This window comes from Erinaceus europaeus, chromosome 1, assembly GCF_950295315.1.
Source record: "Erinaceus europaeus chromosome 1, mEriEur2.1, whole genome shotgun sequence".
NCBI lineage: Eukaryota > Metazoa > Chordata > Mammalia > Eulipotyphla > Erinaceidae > Erinaceus > Erinaceus europaeus.
The window spans coordinates 103996259-104009422 of record NC_080162.1 but is presented as its reverse complement, the minus strand read 5'-3'; the positions used below and the strand labels follow the sequence as shown (position 1 = coordinate 104009422).

Genomic DNA, 13164 nt, shown 5'->3' with positions numbered 1-13164 from the left:
ACAGTGCCTCCTTTAGTCCACACTCTTCAATTCTCTAAAGAACAATTTTATACAGCTCAAGGTTTTAGAAGAAGTCAGTCTCTAACTTAATATTCAGAAGCTTAATATTCTCTCTCTCTTTCAATTTACACATTACCTTGATTCTAGCTTGACTCATTCCAAAAACAAAACAAAACAGACAAACAAACAAAACAACAACTTTGGGAGCTGAACTGTTTGCAAATATGGCAACTGATCACTTGGTACGTTAGACAGATATTTAGTGAGTTGACTTTTGACCAATTAAGTTTTCTCCAAATTTATTTTTGAGGAATAATCTATTTCCCATGGGGAAAAAAAATCTACCAGGAAATAGATGTTTAAAAATTAAGACAAGAGTTTCTTTATTCTGGCTGTGGGAGCTATGGGAGTACCACTCTTAATAAAATCTCTAAACGGGGGTCTAATAAATGACCTTCCAGGAAACCAAAAATGGAAACCAATTGCAAAGTTATCTGATGGGCTGAAAAATCACGGTATCTGTAGAATCGGTTAGGAAAGAATCAGAATGTTCTTTGGTCACAGGCATTAATATGTCAGTAGCCAGTCAATATTTAAATTACTTTGATGTGATTAAAATAAGTTATTTGATACTATAGATTGCTAATAGATGTGCCAGCTTATTCCTAAAAGAAGTGATTGTCTTCCTCTTCTATTTCTTTTCTTCTCACTAGGAAAAGTAACCACGCCACCTGTTTGGGGACACCTGGTTCTATAATTCCTAAATCTAGGGTTTAGGAATGCGCACACTCATTGAAAACTAAGGCAGAGCAGGGGAGATAGTATAATAGTTATACAAAGACTTTCATGCTTGAAATTCTGAAACTCCCTGACAGCAACACAAAAGTAGTGAGTTTTTACAGGAAAGAAAGAGTTTCTCTCTGGTATCTCAGGCAGAGTGTACAATAAGCCAGGTCTGGCTTAGAGAGGTGAATTGTGGAAGGAAACAAACAAGAGATATCTGGTATTCTGGTTGAGTTTCAAGTCCCTGCATCACCATAAACTAGAGTTGTGCAGTACTCTAGTTGAAAAAAAAAGTTCAGGGGGCCGGGAGGTAGCGCAGTGGGTTAAGCACACATGGCATGAAGCCCAAGGACTGGAGTAAGGATCCCGGTTTGACCCGCACCCCATCCCTCACTCCACCTACAGAAGAGTTTCTTCACAGGCAGTGAAATAGGTCTGCAGGTATCTATCTTTCTCTCCCCCACTTTGTCTTCCCCTCCTCTCTTAATTTCACTCTGTCCTATCCAACAACAGCAATAACAACAACAAGGGTAGCAAAATGCGAAAAATGGCCTCCAGGAGCAGTGAATTCCTAGTGCAGGCACCGAGCTCCTGTGATAACCCTGGAGGCAAAAAAAAAAAGTACAAAGTAAACATTCCAACAATAGATAAGATAAAATTTTTCCTTATTCTGTCACATTCTGAATTCATTTTTTTTTTTTTTAACTCGGAATAGAGGTAGAAACCACTAGACAATCTGGAGTTGATCACTTTCCCAGTGGTCTTCAGATGACTCAGCACACTGTAGTTAAGGCACTGCAGTGAGGAGGAGGAAGAAGAAGGACAGGAAAGGGAAAAATACATGGTAAAGACATTTGGCATTCTTGTGGGAGAGATCTTGATACCAAAAAGGATACAGAAAGTGTAAAAGCCTAACTAATGAGATAAATCAGTCATGAACATGAAAGTGCTGAGCAGGAAAGCTGTGGTGATCACAGTCCTTCAGACTGGAAACCTACTAGAATACCAGAAATCTCTTGTTTGTTTCCTTCCCACAACTGATCTCTCTCTAAGGCAGACCTGGCATATTGTCCACTCTGCCCAAGATATCGGAGAGAAATTCTTCCCTTCCTGTAGCAACTCACTACTTTTGTGTTGCCATAAGTGGCCAAGTCCTGTCTTTATATACTTTTTATCTTTTGTCGATCATATTCCATGCTTCAAAAGTCTTGGACAAACTCAACCCACCATCAATCATTGTCAGTGATTATGGATGTCATTAGGATGAAGCCTGTATATTTCCCAAAGAAAAATTAATAGTGAGTGAATCTTTTTCATGTTGACTGTTTTTTTGTTTGTTTGTTATTTTTTTTAAATATCACCTGGACTTAACAACTGGAAGCTGACTTTTTTTCATATAGAAAGAAAGAAACAGAGACAGAGGAAGAGAGAAAAAGATAACAGAGCACAAAATTTCCTCAGGTGTTATGGAGACCAGGATCTAACCTGGGTTGTGTGTATGACAAAGCAGGTATACCCTGTCCAGGTGAGATGTCTTGCTAGCCCTCGTGGTGACTATTTCTGTGCTGATCTAGAGACCTCTAGTTAAACTACATTTGACTGGCAAGATTCCTCTCTACTAAGTTCTATGACAAAATTCACGTATCTAGTGCATGTAGCCAATTCATGTATCTGGTGCATGTAGCCAGTTCATGTATCTAGTGCATCCTGGCTATAACAATGGTTCCATCTCTTAGATAATAAGAACTTCACTAATTGGATTGATTGATGAAGTCAGGGTCTCATAAATGCATGATTTACCACTCCTGGGCCAATATTTCATTCAGATAGAGAGACAGAGATAGATGAGAGGCACCATAACATTAATACCCCAAATACTGGGGCTCTCTCATGTGGTGCCAGAGCTTGAACCTTGATAAAGTGCATGGGAAAGCAGACACCTTATCTGATCAGCTATCTCTCTGATCCCTAAATACTATTTACCACTTGAACTTGGTCTATAACTTACAAATCCATTTTCAGCAACATATGTTGGCAACCCACTAATGAGAGTCCAGTGGTCTGCAGGAGGTGTCCTTAAGAAAGAGTGAAAAGAAGAAAATCATTGCCATAGAAGGAAATGCACTGTGTACAAAAATAAAATTGTGGGTCCAGGCAGTGGTGCACCTGCTTAAGAACACACACTATAGTGTGCAAGGTCATAGGTTCAAGTCCCTGGTCCCCCCCTGCAAGGGGAAAGCTTAACAAGTGGTGAAGCAGGGCTGCAGGTGTCTCTCTGTCTCTTTCCCTCTCTCTATCCTCCCCCATCCCTCTCAATTTTTCTCCACCTCTATCCAATAATAAATACATAAATAAGTTAAAAATAATAAAATCAAATTGCAACTGCTGCAGCAGCTTCACAATAATCTACTTCAGACAAGACTCACGGAATCACTTTGATCTCTTCTTTGCCGTGTAAAATGTAATCAATGATTTTATAAAAGATAACTTCCTAAAAGAAAAAGAGAGATAATGAAAGTAAACTTCTTTCCCAAGGAAAACACATTCCATTGTGGAATTTATTTTATTTATTTTTATTTTGCCTCCAAGGTTATTGCCGGGGCTCAGTGCCTGCACCTGGAATCCACTGCTCCTGGAGACCATTTTTTCCCCTTTTGTTGCCATTGTTGTTTTATCACTGTTGTGATTATTATTATTTATTGTTGTTGTTGCTGTCGTTGGATAGGTCACAGAGAAATCAAGAGAGGAGGGGAAGCCAGAGAGGGGGAGAGGAAGATAAACACCTGCAGACCAGCTTTCACTGCTTGTGAAGCGACTCCCCTGCAGGCAGGGAGCCGGTGGCTTGAACCCAGATCTTTATGCAGATCCTTGCACTTTGCGCCACGTGCGCTCAACCCGCTGCGCTACTGCCCAACTCCCTCCATTGTGGAATTTAAACTTCTCATTTTTTTTTTTTTTTGATAGAATAAGGAATACATCATCAGAATCAAACCTACAAATCTTTAAAATACATTGGGGCCATATCCTTCCGTCATACTAGGTTGGCATTTCTAAGGAGAAGCTCCCAACCATATATCTCTGTATAACACAAATTATCAAACTACCCATATCCTAATAACAAACCCATAATAAAACCAGAAATATTAACGAACACTTATATGAATGAATCTATTGGGCAAAATGAAAAACATTCAGTTAACTTGCACACTATTAAGAAAATCCTGTCTTTTCTTTTAACTGATCTCTATTATCAAGAAATGCCTAATTAGTAATTCTAGTAAAACAAATTGTGAAATTTGTCAACCTTAGTCAATGTTTTCCCTTCCTAGTTGTACAAAGGGATTCCTTCCAGTGTTGGCTTACTTGAGCAGCTGCGTCAAAAACAGGATTCACATTTTAACGGGACTTGAACATTAGTCCTTCTACTTATTTGGATGAATGTTTAATGTGAGGCCTAGAACTGCTCTGTCCCATTGCCTTCCCTTCCCTGAATATTGGGGATACAGTGGTGAAGCATGTCTCCTATCCTTTGAAGCTTAAAGTCAAGGGGAAAATCTAACCTAACCTTTCCTTAGAGAGTCCAATACATATGAAAAACCATATGGGCACCAACCTGTTTAAAATTTTTACATGCGGGGAGTTGGGCGGTAGCGCCGCGGGTTAAGCACACGTGGCTCAAAGCTCAAGGACCGGCATTAGGATCCGGTTTGAGCCCCTGGCTCCCCACCTGCAGGGGAGTCGCTTCACAAGCAGTGAAGCAGGTCTGCAGGTGTCTATCTTTCTCTCTGTCTTCCCCTCCTCTCACCATTTCTCTCTGTCCTATCCAACAAGACAACATCAATAATAACTACAACAATAAAAAACAACAAGGGCAACAAAAAGGAAAATAATTTTTAAAAAAATTACAAAAAAATTCAACTTAAAAAAAAAGTTTTACATGCACTTCTGATGCATTACTCAATATTGAGAACCACAGATCTACCGAGTCTCCAGATTTGCAGGGGAAAGTTAAAGAATGAGCTAAGGCAAGGGCCCTATAGCTGACTTGGGGAAGAGCTGGCAGTTGAACCTCAAACTCCTTATTCATTGCCATTTCTCTTATTCCAAGTCTTCCAGTAAGCTATAGGACAACAATTCAGGCTTTCTCGGGTTAGTGCTCTTTCCTCTCTGCATGATTGCCTCAGTTCTACCACCTTGAACCATGCAGAGATGTCATCAAGGAAGATGTGTATACTTACTCTGCCATCTGGTGTCTTTGGACCTCTATAAGGTTCAACTTCTCCAAGCTTGATTGGCCATTCATCATAGAATTCCTGGAGGGAATTACATTTAATTATCAGTAAACCATCTCTTTCACAGCCACCATATTTAATAGGAATTTCATGTTTTCCTAGTCTCTGTTAATATATATACTTCTGGAATTTTTAGATCTGAAAAGATGTTTAATTCCTAGCAATATTGCCTAAGAACTTGAAATGTGAACAGATCACAAGCTATTTCAACCACAAATGGGTATAGTTATGTGATTTATATTATAGGGTCATTATGGAGATTAAATGAATAATATATCCAGGGGATCTCCCCTGAAACATTCTTAAAAGTATGTAGTAGGGGGTCGGGCGGTGGCGCAGTGGGTTAAGCGCACGTGGTGCAATGTGCAGGGACCAGCGTTAGGATCCCGGTTGGAGCCCCTGGCTCCCCACCTGCAGGGTAGTCGCTTCACAGGCAGTGAAGCAGGTCTGCAGGTGTCTATCTTTCTCTCCCCCTCTCTCTCTGTCTTCCCCTCCTCTCTCCATTTCTCTCTGTCCTATCCAACAACAAAGCAACGTCAACAATGGCAATAATAACCGCAACGAGGCTGCAACAACTAGGGCAACAAAAGGGGAAAAATGGCCTCCAGGAGCGGTGGATTCATGGTGCAGGCACCGAGCCCAGCAATAACCCTGGAGGAAAAAAAAAAAAGTATGTAGTAAAAAACAGTTAATTTATAGATAATTAAACTGAACTCCAGGAGGTTAAGAATCTTGATGAAGGTCATTCAGTGTCCAACAACTGTTAGCTGCCCTGTCAACATCTCCCTTGCTAGTAAAACCTGATTTTCATTAGGTATACAGTGAATTAGAGTTTGGCGAGACTTTTTAGATACAATGCCAAAAGTATAATCCATGAAGGAAAAAAACTAAAAAATTTGATTTTATTAAGATAAAAAAAAATCTGGTCTGCAAAAGATATTGCTCAGAGAATGAACAGGTAAGTAGCAGATTAAGAGATACTGTTTATAGAACACAGATCTGATAAAGGCTATGTGTACAAAATATGCATAGTAGTCTTGAATGATAAAATAAGCAACCCAACTAGAAATTGAGCAATAGGTTTGGACAGCTCATCAAAGAAGTTCATGTGTCAAATAACCATAAGACAAGATAAGCCACATGATATGTCATCAGAGAAATTCACATTAAAACATCAGAGAGATATTATCACACAACAATTAGGAGCTACTCTATGCCCTGATTCAGCTTTCTAGTCCTATTCCCAACTCTGACACCATCTTCCAGGATAATACTTTCAGCCCACCTGCATGTTAGCTGTCGGGCTCAGGCAAAAATTTAGTAAAGTCATATCCCCATGGAATATACCTAAAAATAGACTTCCTAGCTCCTTCCAACTTGAAGACCCCAAATCTCATTTGCTATATTCTTACCTTTAGGTTTCTGATTATTAAACAAGTTGTTCTGCTTTATATCTTAATGCTTTTCAGCCAACAAGTTGTAGAAGCTATCATGATTCCATCCTGATTTCCCTGGGCTCCACCAATGTGTCCTAGAACCCCACCTCCCTAGAGTCCTATCCAACTAGGGAAGGATAAGAAAGACAGTCTGGAGGTATAGATTGACCTGTCAACGTCCATGAGCAACAGAGAACCAATTATAGAAGCTAGACTTCCCACCTTCTGCACCCCATAAACATCTTTGGTCCATACTCCCAGAGGGATAAAGAATAGGTAACCTTCCAATGGAGGGGATGGGATACGGAACTCTAGTGGTGGGAATTATATGGAATTGTACTTCTCTTATCCCACAATCTTGTCAATCATTATTAAATCACTAATCAAAAAAGAAGAAGAAAAGAATATTTAAAATTATATAACACTGACTTGTACTTTGTTGGTAAGATACTAGTAACAAGAACTCTCATTAACTGCTAGAGGCAATGCCATCACTTAGGAAGATGGCCTACCAGTTTCTTAAACATCTAAACAGTCTTACTATGTAATTTAACCCTCCGTGGCATCTGCCTGCCTGAGTTACAAACTTGTAGCTACACAAAAACCTAAAATCATATACACACTATTTATAACAATTTTATTCCTTTTTTATCCCCCACTCTTTTTTAAAAGAAAGAGACAGAAAAATGGGCAGAGAAAGTGAAAGAGATCATAGCACCAAAGCTTCCTTCTATGTGATGGAGGTTGGACTCAAACCCGGGTTATACACAAAGCAGCACACTACCCAGGTGAGCTATTTCACCAGTGCTATAACTGCCTTCTTCGTAATGACCGAATTAGAAGCAACCAAGATGTCCACAAGCAGGTTAGTAAATAAACAAACTGTGGTATAGTCAGTCAATAGAATTTTGCCTTAAATGCAAGATGAATAATTTCAAGATAAATAATCCAACAAGAAAAAAAAAAGACAAATATAACACGATTCCAGCTAAATGATAGGCAAAAGTATTCAGTTAGAAAAAAAAAAATCAGTGGTCATAAGCAGCTCAGAGAGGGGTGGCAGAATGGAATACAGGCTTTTTGTTTGTTTGTTTGTTTTCCCCAAGGCTCCTCCTCCAGGGTCCCACAAGTGATGCCTTGTTGTTAGGGGTTTTTGAACAAACTGTGCTTGAGGGGGCCTTGTCTGCTTTACCTGAATCTTTCTGGGACACACCTTTGAGGCCTGGTGGGGAGGGAACCTGTGCTTTGAGGCAGATCTGGGGTAGCACAAGAAGAGGACAGCGTGGGGACTTCTGTGCTTCTAAAGCAACCTGCACCTTCCTCTTCTCGGGGCGGGGGGGAAATCTCAGTCTCTCAGCACTGTCCATGGGTGCTGCCTGGGTCCCCCAGTTTGACAGCAACCCAGAACACAAGTTTTTTTTTTTCTTTTATGTCTCCAACACAGGGTTTCTTAAGGCAGGGAAACTTCTGTATGATACTGTAGTGGCAATATCTGACCTTATTATTACCATGTGATGGCATTAATAATTGAAATAACAAGATCATTACACTTATCAAAAATTATATACATTAATGTAACCTATGAAAATTAATAACATCTTATCAATTAATACACCAGTTGTAACATGAACTTATCAATGTAAGATATTACTACTATAGCGAAGTGGGGCTGGGGTAGGAAAGGAAGAGGACATATATAAAAACTTGCTAATGTTTCTGCCCATTCTCTCTGTAATCTTGAAATATCTCTTAAAAGGTCCATTAGTTCATTTACATAAAGGAAAAAAAGGCTGGTTGAAGATACACACAGCTGTAAAGTAGAAATGTCAAGATTCAATCCTTGAGGATAGCATAAAGGTTATGCAAAGGGACTCTCATCCCTGAGGCTCCAAAGTCTCAAATTCAATCCCCTGCACCACCATAAGCTGATTGGTGCTCTGGTAAAAAAGACCAAAAAAAAAAAAAAAAAAAAAAAACAGGCCTACATCTCTTTTTCTCCCAAGTGCTCTGTATAATACCTTCTTGGCACTGGTTCTTGTGACATAGTATCACTGATTATTTACATATATACTACATCCATTTCTTAATGGGTCATATTTCTTTTTTTTTTAAATTTTTTTTTATTTATTTTTTTTATTAAAGAAAGGATTAATTAACAAAACCATAGGGTAGGAGGGGTACAACTCCACACAATTCCCACCGCCCAATCTCCATATCCCACCCCCTCCCCCGATAGCTTTCCCATTCTCTATCCCTCTGGGAGCATGGACCCAGGGTCATTGAGGGTTGCAGAAGGTAGAAGGTCTGGCTTCTGTAATTGCTTCCTCGCTGAACATGGGCGTTGACTGGTCGGTCCATACTCCCAGTCTGCCTCTCTCTTTCCCTAGTAGGATGGGTCTCTGGGGAAGCTGAGCTCCAGGACACATTGGTGGTGTCTTCAATCCAGGGAAGTCTGGCCGGCATCGTGATGACACCTGGAACCTGGTGACTGAAAAGAGAGTTAACATACAAAGCCAAACAAATTGTTGAGCAATCATGGACCCAAAGCTTGGAAAAGTGGAGAGGAAGTATTAGGGAGGTACTCACTGCAAACTCTAGTATACTTCTGCTTTCTTATTTTGGTGCCATACTCCAAACTCAGTCAATTTCTGCTTTGCGTTTCTACTTCTTTTTTTTTTTTTTTTTTTTACATGCATAACATTCCCCAGATTCCCATTTAGCAATACAACCAATGGGTCATATTTCATATGTTGTGCCTTTTATAACTGACATTAGATAATAAAAAAATGTATGAAGCCATGAGAACCTTCTCCTTTGTCATGTCCAGCAGCCCAATGGAGTATCGTTCGCAGTTCAGATAGTTTCTAACTGTGTAGAGCGCTTTGTGAAACTGTCGTTCAACATCTGTGAGCTCTTCAAAGACTTTATTGGCTGACCACATAAGGATCTGCAAGTAGGGAGTAAAAATAAAATAATTAGAAAAAATATATATGATGGAAAGATATAACATTAGTTAGAAGAAAATAGGGCCTGAAGACATATGAAGAAATGCTCGACTTCACTTATCATTAGAGAAATGCAAATTAACACTACACTGAGAGAGCCTTACAAATGAACAATAAAACTTTACACTTGGGGCTGGGCAGTGGTGCACCTGGTTAAGCACACAGGTTACAGTGCACAAGGTGTTGGTATTCTTTGTGTTGGTTTGGCCCCCTTCCCTCTACCTCTGAGAGAAATGGTTTGGTCCTTGCTAGTTTCGTGCCCTGTTTGCTCCCCGCCCCTTATGCTAAGGACATGCAGAGTCTCAGCAGTGGAGGAAGAATGATTGGGAAGCACATGGTGTGGTGATTTGCCCGTTCATGAATAAAGATTAAACTGCAGCTTCTCAGCCCAGCCGTGTGTTCTTGAGACTCTGTTCACCACCGCGAAGCTAGCCTGGCCTGCTGGAGCCCCCAAAACTTTAACAACAAATGGCGCCCACGTAGACCTGACCTGCGCATCTCTCAGAAAAGTGAAGACAATTTGGCTACCTATGTACTATGGCCTTCTCTTCTGCTTGTGAAGAGATCTCCAAAGGCCTCTGCCCTTTCTTCACGAGACTGTTTTGCTTTTTCTGGAACATTTATCTCTGGACCACTCTGTGGTTTCTGCCCAATGCCAGCCCACAGGAGCCCAACGCCAGCCCGCAGGAGCCCAACGCCAGCCCACAGGAGCCGGCTTTCTGCCATGTGGCGCGGGGCATTGGGCATGGGCTCCCTCCACACTGCTCGGCCGACATGGCAGGGCCATGGGGCAGGGCCGCGGCAGCCTATCCTGGCCACAACCCCACGGCACCTCGGCCCACACCTTCTACACAGCTGGCCCGCCCACCCTTGTGCTATGAAGTCTGGACAGAACCCGGACTACCCAGAGACCGCGGGCTCCCTGCCAAAACTGGGCCCCCTGGCCGAGATCCTCAGCTCAGGTCTGAAGGCAGACGAGCTAGAATACGCAGAGATTCGTGCAGAGATCGCAACCCACAATTCCTAGAAGTGAAGCTGCCCAAGAGGCCACCACTGGACAATGCACTCCCTGAAAGGCTAAGACAGTACAGATCTGAATTCGTGTTTGAAATGACATGTCTTCGTAACAAAAGTTTCTCTCCTTGTGTATTGAAGACCATGTGTATGTGTGTGTTTAAAGTTTGGTAACATTAACTTTAAGGTTAAAAGTATAACTTTAAGGCTATATTCTTACCAGAGTTAAATAAAAAAAAAGGTTTTCAACGTAATTCTCATAAAGATAAAATTAACTTACATTTAAAGTCTGAGGTAAAAATTAGTTTAAATATCAATATATTTTAACTAAGTTGGTAAAAAAAAAAACCTGCGTACACCTAGGGTTTGTCTCCATCTTGAATGGGTGTAACAAAAGGTTAAAAAGACGTTGTTGATATGTAAAACTCTCAAATTCCTTCTCAATTAGAAACGTTAGATTGCGCTATGGTTATGCTAATAATTCTCATGCCTGAGGCCTTTTTTCTTTCTATGGTTCATGTTTGCCTTTCCACATTTTATTGTTTAAACTTTAAATAGCCTTAGAATCATGCTGGAAGAGACTTCTAATTGTAACAGAGTTATCAATTGTGGTAAACTTCTAACAGGCTACAAGTTTTGTTTCATAAGTAAGTGAATTGCAGCTGTCAAGTTCTCTACAGAAAAGCAGAATTCCGATGGCTGACATTCCCCATCATGACAGACGTACAACAATTCACCCCCTGGCAATTCTTCGGTGGACATCTGCTTTGGACTTCTATCGGACTCACTGGTACACCTCGGACACTGCACAAAACTAGCAGCTTCCCCTTATGCTGCTGGGTTTCTCAAAGACTGACTACAGCCATGCCTTGGGACTCTAGGCCTCCCCCTCCCCCCATGCTAGAAAATGCCCATCGAGGCAAGTACGCCCCCCAGAGGCAAGAAATGTTTTTTTAAGCTGATAAAGTTTCTCCCAGAGGCAAAAAATGGCCCCCTCAGGCCTTCCCTTGGCAGCACACTGGTTCTTGTTACTCGCTTACATGTTTCTCCATGTTTGTGCCAGTTTCTTTTTTGAAAATGCCTGTACGATATAGGTTTCTGTTCACCCCACACCCCTGATACTGTAGTCATTTAGTTAAAAAGAAAAGGGAGAATTGTTGTATGCTTTACATTGGTTTGGTCTAGCTCTCCCCCAGCCAGAAAAATTGGTTTGGCCCCTGCTAGTTTCGAGGGCCCGCTTGTCCCCACCCCAAGGGAACCCCTACAGAGTTCCAGAGTTCTTGGCGCTGCTGCGTGAGGAGAAGGATGCAGGAGAGTTCTGTGTGGTGGTTAGTTTAAGGGTCTCTCTCTGCCGCCAGAGGAGAAAGACAGGAGAGCACATGTTTGCCCACTCTTGAATAAAGATATACAGCTTCCCAGCCCAGCCGTGTGTCCTCGAGTCTGTCTCTGTCTACCACCGCGACGCTAGCCCGGCCTGCTGGAGCCTCCAAAACTTTAACAACAAATGGCGCCCAACGTGGGGCATGAACCCACAACCCTGAGATTAAGAGTCTCATGCTCTACCGACTGGTGGAATGTATCTCTTCTTATTTCTGTCTCTCCTTCCCTACCTCTCTCTGTCACACCCTCTAGCATCAAGCCCCAGCAATAACCTTGGTGGCAAAAGAAGAAGAGGAGGAGGAGGGGAAGGTGGACAACAAAGAGGAAAAGGAAGAGAAGGAAGATGAAAAGGAGGAGAAAGAAGTGGAAGAAGAGAAAATGGGAGGTGCAGCAAATACAATGAATACGTATTACAAAATATTGTGTTTTGTTTTATAAACAGCCTATATGTGGACCATTCAGAAGACCAAAACAGATTTCTCATACATATTTGATTTTCATCCACATTTTTTGGTTAACAAGTCTCCCTAGAGCCCTTGGAATTCCACAAGTGCTGTGACAAAGATGTCTCTTGTTAATTTAGTAGACTGATATTTAGAGAAGCACCTATGGATGAGGGTTATTGACTGGGGAGCCAGCCAACCACATTATTAAAGGGTCTGAACTTCTGGTTTCAACCACTGACCTCCAGGGTGGGAAGAAGGTCTAGAGTTTAGTTCAGTGGCCAATGAGTTTATCAGCTTTGTGAACACCCAGAGATAATAGAAATAATAGCACACCTGGATGGGCATGAAAGCTACTGTTTTTTGTACATATTTGTCGCATGTGACTCTCCCATAGGACTGTTGGTCAATACATACCCTTTCAATACACTGGTGACCTTGTATGTAAATGGGTTTTCTGAACTTACTGTGCCATTATAGAAATTTAATCAAACCTGGGGGGGGGTTCCTGAGGACCTCTCATTTATAGCCATTCAGCAAGGACCACATATTCATTTGGTCTTGTACCTAAATTGGAGGAAGAGATTATGGGGGCCACTAGAATGCATCTGCTTGGTCAGAAATCTAGGTGGAAGCCTGGACTTGCAGTTGGCATCTGAAGTAGAGAGCTGTCATGGGAGACTGAACCATTGACCTGTAGAATCTGATGCTCTTTCCAGGGGAAGAACATCCTAATTAAGCTGAAGGAAATCCCTGACTGGTTCCCAGGCCGAATATTTTGACTTCAAAGGACAAGGAATCTAAAATTGGG

At 41.4% G+C, this 13164-nt stretch overlaps 1 protein-coding gene across 1 annotated transcript in view; it reads right to left on the bottom strand.

Annotated features, from left to right (window-relative positions):
• PDE6C (phosphodiesterase 6C) overlaps positions 1 to 13164 on the bottom strand; it is a 59345-nt gene that overhangs the window by 35863 nt on the left and 10318 nt on the right. Inside the window, exons 4-7 of the mRNA XM_007516784.2 lie at positions 9318 to 9458; positions 5022 to 5096; positions 3210 to 3274; positions 2792 to 2858 (exon numbers count right to left, since the gene is read on the bottom strand). Coding sequence (XP_007516846.1) covers positions 2792 to 2858; positions 3210 to 3274; positions 5022 to 5096; positions 9318 to 9458 — 348 coding nt within the window. The remainder of the gene's footprint in view (positions 1 to 2791; positions 2859 to 3209; positions 3275 to 5021; positions 5097 to 9317; positions 9459 to 13164) is intronic.